The sequence below is a fragment of the Cyphomyrmex costatus genome, unplaced genomic scaffold (genome assembly GCF_001594065.2).
Source record: "Cyphomyrmex costatus isolate MS0001 unplaced genomic scaffold, Ccosl1.0 scaffold173, whole genome shotgun sequence".
NCBI lineage: Eukaryota > Metazoa > Arthropoda > Insecta > Hymenoptera > Formicidae > Cyphomyrmex > Cyphomyrmex costatus.
In genome coordinates, this window is record NW_017275748.1 from 170767 (window position 1) to 178184 (window position 7418).

The following is a 7418-nucleotide window of genomic DNA, read 5'->3' on the forward strand; positions in this document are numbered from 1 at the left end:
GTGATTTCGTATTCTTCTCTTCGTCTATTTTATAAATATCACACTAATAGCTACGCTACTCGTATCTGCTCCTAAGATCTCGGTAAAACATAGCATTTCGTATTAAGCTTTCCGCAAAGTTTTTTAATCTTGTTAAAGCTTTTTATCGGTCTAACAGATTCGCGATACATGAACGGAATTTGCCGATTTCTTTTTCGTGATTAACACAGGTTCTGCTTTTATTTCGCAGATTCGGAATACGAAGAAGAGCAAACACCGAGATACAGGCCAGACTCCTTAGCGAGCCTTTGTCGAGCGACCAGATTCACAGAGGCTGAACTGAAAAGGATATATCGTGGCTTCAAAGCTGAATGTCCTACGGGAGTCGTCAGAGAAGATACTTTCAAGTGTATCTATTCGCAATTTTTTCCTCAAGGAGGTGAGATCAGATTTTAAAAGTAATAATTCTTTATTGTGGCAATTATTACATAATACAAAAAATGATAAGTTGTTTTTAATAATAGAGTGATAATTGAATACAATAATATAAAATTTTTAATCTATCGAACATAATTTCTATTCTCCTGGTTTATAATAAATAAGAGAGATTATTTAGCTACATATACATTTCACCGTAACACTCTAATGGAAAAGGAAGTAATAGTATCATATTTTTACATGGTATGCGAATTTCTTTCGAGCCAACCGAATGGAATTTTTTTCCAACAAAAAATGCATGTATTGTTATTATATGTATATCACGAAATAGATGCCATATAAGTAGAACATTTTACGATGTAGCTCAGTATTTTAACTAAATGAGCGCGTATTTTTGATTATTGTGAAAAGTCATATTTTTCGAGAACATCAAATAATCTAGAAAATAATACAATATACAACGTTTTTATTACCGACATATTTGTGTTGTACTGACATATTATTCTTTCCAAGTACGTGTGTCTTTAACAAATACAAAGATTTATCTCTAATGCGAAAGAATTTCTCGGAAATGAAAGAGATGTTTATTTACCAAAAAAAAAAACCGTGTATATAGCGTACGGTTTATTTATTCGCCGCGCATTTATTCGCATTTAAATTTCCTCGGTGCGACGGCAGCATCGGGGATGCGTCGAAAAGCATCAACGTGAAGAGGGAAAGAGAACAATCCAACAACCAGGATAACTGCGGCCCTTCACTGAACGCGGTTGCAGTAGCCATGGCAACGAACTCCCCAGATCAAAGTGGCACTGCACTGCGTTTCAAATGTTCGCTTTTATCCATTCGCGTGAAAGATATGGTTATCCATGACTACGCGCGTTCCGCGCATTAACACGATAAAATTCGTATTGTCGGAAACTATACTTCTGTCTCATCGCATTTTAACTTAAAATCAATTAACTTCGTCATAATATGGAAACATTAAATATGACAACTACTAAATATTTATTATAGATTCTTTCACGATTAGCAAATTGTTTGTTTAATTGATTTAAATAATTTGTTGTTATATGAATGGCTTTGTTTGTCCAATATTCTTCCATTTCTATTTTATTAAAAATTTAAATGATTTCAAAAACTAATCTACAATGTAAATAAAAAACGGAACACTAAAACTTTGTAAAGCAATTGTAAAAGCTTCACAATAGCGTAAGATGTTTATTAAACATCTTTCTACCGTCAACAAAAAGCCGAATTTTATACCCGCAGGCATAGCGTCGATTGATATCATGATTTGTTTGCCGTCTGACGTAAAAGGAAGGTCGATCGTAAATTTACAAGCGATCAAGCTCAAAATCCTTGAAAAAAAGATCTCCGAATAGACGACAGTTCAGGCATCTGTCTATCTTCAATGCCTACTATTTTACAATTTACAGCAATTTATGGTCTCTTTCACCCGGAAAGCATTGTATCGACAAAAGAGATGAATATAATACTATTCAAAACTTTCCTTAAAAGTATCAACAATATTTCTTTAAAGATATGTTATTTACAAATTCTCTGTACTTACAACATTTTTCCGTTAAAGAAAGAAGAAGAAAATATACACACGAAATACTTTCCGGTTCTTTTAAACTGCAGAAGGAACATTTCGACGGTTTATTTATTGCGCTTTGTTAATTAAATATAAATCGAGCGGTTGGGCAAGCAAGGACAATATAGAACAGCAGCATGGTCATTAAATTAAAGGTTTCAATTAGATCCCCATTTGTAATGCTGCTTTAAATAGTTTGCTCTCCGAGACTTTTGTATAAGCCATGTGTTTAAAGAAGAAAAATCGAAATAGTTCTGAACTGTGAGTCTTATTGCGTATACAAGATATAAATTTTACCTAGTCTTTAAAAGTATATATCTTTAAAAGTATAAAAATTATAGTCTCTTCTCTCTTTTTGACTCTCGTGTACTTATAATGTGCTTTTTTTAAGTAAAATCTCCTAAAGAAATTATTTAAAGAAATAGTCATAAAAATAATCGAAATAAATGGTCGATGGAACTTTTCTTAGCGCCCAGTCTTTTATCAGGGATAGACATGTTTATACTTATCTAAAACCCTTCCGGGCAAAACCCAAGAGGGTAGTCGAAACTTGCGCGTGCAGTTCAACGCATAAAATTTATACCTCTGATATCGAATACGGGGTCGACGCAATAAAGGAACATTACGGAGATCTGCCTCGACAGTCAAAAGTCGAATAGGTGAATTATGGCATCGCGATAAATCTTACTCCACCGAGATAACGATTCACGATTCGTATTCGTTAGTTCAAACAGAAGCAAAGCAATTCGCTTGGTTCCTATGCTTGCTCGATAAGTAATACATCTTTTACGTCTTGAGATTTGCGTAGCTATATATATATATATATACACACATATATATGCGTTCTAAAATATAGATGAAGACATACATATATAATATATATTGTATATATAAAGAAATATATGATGAATATATCTGGAACATAGATTTAACGTTATATGAGGATTTATTCTATCTCTTTTTAGAACATTATATGAATATATATGAATATAGAAATTAACAATAATATATTAAAATATAATTTGTATAATAGTAACATTTGTGTAAAGAATGATTAGGAAAAATTTATAAAGTATAAAAATTTGGAAATTAATATAACATTCTTATCGCATTTAATATCTTGTATTCTTTTTTTTGTATGAAAAATGTTCTCTTAACAATCACATAATTTCAAACGTATTATGTATTATGTATACCTTAAAAGTAGTTCTTTATTTTTATTAACCGTATATATAATACGTGCGTATGTGTATATATGTATGTGCGTATACATACGATCGAGCATAACTTTATACGTTATGCATGCAGGATTTGTACGTATATATGACTCAAGGTGTGAAATACGTGACCCTTCACCCGGAGATTGCAACTTCGCAATTCTCCGAGGACGTTCCGATAGTAGTTGTGTTCGCGAAGTACAGCTTATCTTCCTTAACAGTGATATGCAACAGAAAATCTTATTTGATTCTATAATCTTTGAGATATGTAAAATTATTTTAATTATACATTTGCATCAAAAAAATTAATATTTTCGTATCATGCAAATAACTTTTATTTAATTGCAATTAAATAAAATACTTCAATTTATATATATTGAAGAAAGTATACTTTTATCTCTTTTAAAAAAAATTAAAGAATAACTTCATGGGCTCCTAAAGCCGTTTGTATTATTTACTAAATATATATATATTAGGAGTATAAATTAGTTCGGTCCGTTTTCCAAAAGATGATCGCCTCCAAAGACGAGTCATTTTTTCGAGATGGAATTCGAAAATTGCCTGAGAGATGGGAAAAAATAGTAGCCAGCGATGGACAATACTTTAATTAATTTGTTCATTCATTTTATTTTGAAATAAATGCATTTTTGAACACACAAAACGGACCGAACTAATTTGTACACCTAATATAACTTTAAATTCGTTTTTACAGTGTCTGAAATATCTTTTTTATATACTTTTCTATTAAAGTATAAATATATCAACGTACTCGTTTAATAAGTTATATTTTAATAGAAGTTATGAATTACGAACTTTTATTTCAAGTGAAGAAAATTGATTTTTGAATTTCACATTGCTGTACGAGTGAGAACGTTTTCCACGAGCACGTAGTTCGCAAACGTTCCCGAACTTAGACGAGTTAATACACTTTATGTCCCGGTCTTTCGTGATAAGCTTCCGATGACGTAGCTCAGTATGTCTGAAGGATAATGGGAACTGCTACAAATTTTCAAGTGAATCCTTTTGATGAGAATCTAGAGAATTTAGATCTAAAGTTCTCATTTAAATAGATAGTTAGGATTTGATATATATTTATCTCTCTGCCACAATATAATAAATCTTATCAAAAATAGCAAAGGGAATATTTGCAATTGGCACAATATGGATATATATGACGTGATCATTTCTGTATGTGACTTGTATAAATCATCGCTTTAGATTTGAAGTATTCACGTTATTTCAACCGGAAGTTATTAACACACATTGATAGATATTCAGTTTACGAATTATCTATAGATTCGACGGACTTTGCACATTTTGTTTAAGTCCATTGAGTATACACACACATATACGCCCGCGTGTGTGTGTGTAGGCAGATTGAAATGCTATTATATTAAAAGTACACTTCTATTTCCTAACGGAATCAATATAGACAAGTATTCTGGTTCCAATAATATCGAACCAATGCAGAAATTCAAATATTGCTTATTCGAGTGAAATACCTTTTCACGAAATACAAAATTCTTTATTTTGAATCTAATATTATTTGAATTGTTTCAATTTTTAATTTGAAAGAATCTTGCGTATGCTATATAAAATTTATATGTAACTTATATACATATATACTATAATTAAAAAACTCAATTATTTCTAGCAACAATTATATACAAATAAATGTTAAAACTAATACATATATTACATACTGTATAGATATAATTACTATGATAATATAGGTACTTTTCAAATATTATAATATATCGGTTCGTGCTTGTATTAATTATTGATAGAGCGTAATATTTTAACTAATTGCTATCGACAAAAATAAAACAACGACTATACATTTATAATAAATAATGTAAAAATACAAAAATAAATTATTTAATTATTTATTTTTTACAGCCAATACAAGCCAGTACGCTCATTACGTTTTTAATACTTTGGACCAGGATCACAGTGGACTTCTTAGTTTCGAGGTAAGTTTATGCATTGTATATATTGTATGAAATTTAATTTTCGTCTAACGAAATTTAATAAGACGGTTGTATTGTACATAATAACTGTATATCACGTAGTTTTACAACGCAAAGTGACAGTTGATCCTTTTTTCTGCATAATTGCCTCTTTCTTTGTTTCAGAAGAGACCGTTTTGCATATTACTTTCAAAGTTGTTAGCATGCATAAAATCACTATCAATCTCACATTCTATATTTAGCTCTTCAGGTCAATGTAATGCAGATTAATATTATAGTTCTCGAAGTAAGACATGTATCGCGTAATACATCTCGTAAAATGCACGCTATAAAAGTTGCAGAATAATGATATACAGTTCTACATTATTTACAGTTCTAAGTATTTATGACTCTTTTTAAAGTTTACGTGAATAATTAAAAATATTTATCGCACAAAATATCTCTGTTTTTAATTAGATTTCGCTCGTCTTTTGCAATGCAAAGTATAACGAAAAACGGTCTAAATCGAGCAGCAATAAGATTTTTTAATTAATACATTTACAATATAACTAAGAAATGATATAAAATAAATATATAAAAGTATAAAAATAATACCGAACGTTTTGGAACTCACACAACGATTTTCTTTTCTTCAGCGATTCGTAAAGATGTTTCGATGTCGACGAGATAAATCTTACACATAATCTTACGATCAAAGCGACATGGTATGATATTGTGCTGGTATGACAATTTGTTTGAAGAAAAATAATTCTCCTGTTTTTGTGTGAATGTGGAAATTGTGTAAAATGTATTAAAACAAAAGCATCATTACTTGTTTGTCTGATTTTGTTAAGCTCAAGTGTTACAATCATTATAAACTAGAAATTTATTAATTAAAAAATCTTATTATATTGCTTGATTTAGACCGTTTTTTCTTCATATCTCTGTTTTGTCATCCAAAAATCTTTTAATATATCATTTTCTTTTGACCTATTGCTATTAATTTTTAGAAATTTTCTAGTATCTAAAAATATTGAAATACAAAAAAGAACGTTTTGTCCAATTCCCTACCTTACATTCGAAATGTGTTATTTACTTCATTTACAGAAATCAGTTAAACCATACATATTATATAATAACCACATTTCTCATGTATGCGACTAGCGATGTAATTACCCCGCACGAAATTTTTCAATTAAATAAAGGCGGAGAGAGAAAATATTGATGTAATTAACGCTTGATTTTATCATTAAATATTTAGTCAGGATTACATTATTGAACAAAATCATTTAATATATACATTGATATTTTAAATTAAAAAGAATTTGCATAAAACACGCACAATAGATTACATCAATTTTATTTAATTTCTTTATTTGATATTTTTTTATTAATGAAATTTCACTAATATAAATATCTTTACAGATAATTAAAAATTTAACGCACGTTAATTCTAAATAAATATACATTACAGACTAAGTTAATTATGCGTAATCCGAGTATCTAATATCGTTTATTTAATTACATTTATCAAGTGACATTTCAATCATTCACCAGTACTCGATTTCAATTGTGTTAAAATCAATTTAATGATGAATGCAATATAAATTCGCTGAAGATATCGAAATTTTCGAAAGTAATAAGATAAAAGAGAAAGATTGTGAGAGAGAGATAGAATCATCGTAGAATAATTATTAGATAATTCAATTGTCTTCCGGACCACTGAAGTGGAATTGTGCTTTGTATAATTGAAACCGCGCCTCTTCCTTGGAAAATCATTAAATTCAATGTAACCCTTTCGTCTTCTTTTTACACGTGATAAGGTTCTCATGTTAACTTTTGATATTCAGCTGTGGTTAATTAAGTTAACCTAGCGGAATCTCTGTTGGCAGATGTGTCCCCTATTGAGCAGTGTATGCGACAAACTTTCAGTATAGTTTTCATTAGTATTATACAGTGAGGGACCGTAACGATGAAAAGTTAGCGCGAATGTATTTAAGGACTACATGCAAGTTGTTATCATACGTGTTTTGATCTCGGACTAATTTTCATGTCGACACCAGGATTACGAAAACAATACACTATTTGCAAAAATATTATATAAGAAATTCCACATGTTGACAATTTTTCTAGCAAATACATTAAAACGTACAAAATATATTAATTTTTTTTATTAATAAAAGAAGGAAATTTATCTTAAACATTCTATATATATATATCTATATATATATATATATAGAT

The 7418-nt window shown here is 29.6% G+C and overlaps 1 protein-coding gene across 1 annotated transcript in view; it reads left to right on the forward strand.

The window, feature by feature from the left end:
* LOC108772022 (Kv channel-interacting protein 4) overlaps nt 1–7418 on the forward strand; it is a 33640-nt gene that overhangs the window by 10779 nt on the left and 15443 nt on the right. The window contains exons 3-4 of the mRNA XM_018537466.1: nt 230–418; nt 5128–5201. Of these exons, the coding sequence (XP_018392968.1) occupies nt 230–418; nt 5128–5201 (263 nt within the window). The remainder of the gene's footprint in view (nt 1–229; nt 419–5127; nt 5202–7418) is intronic.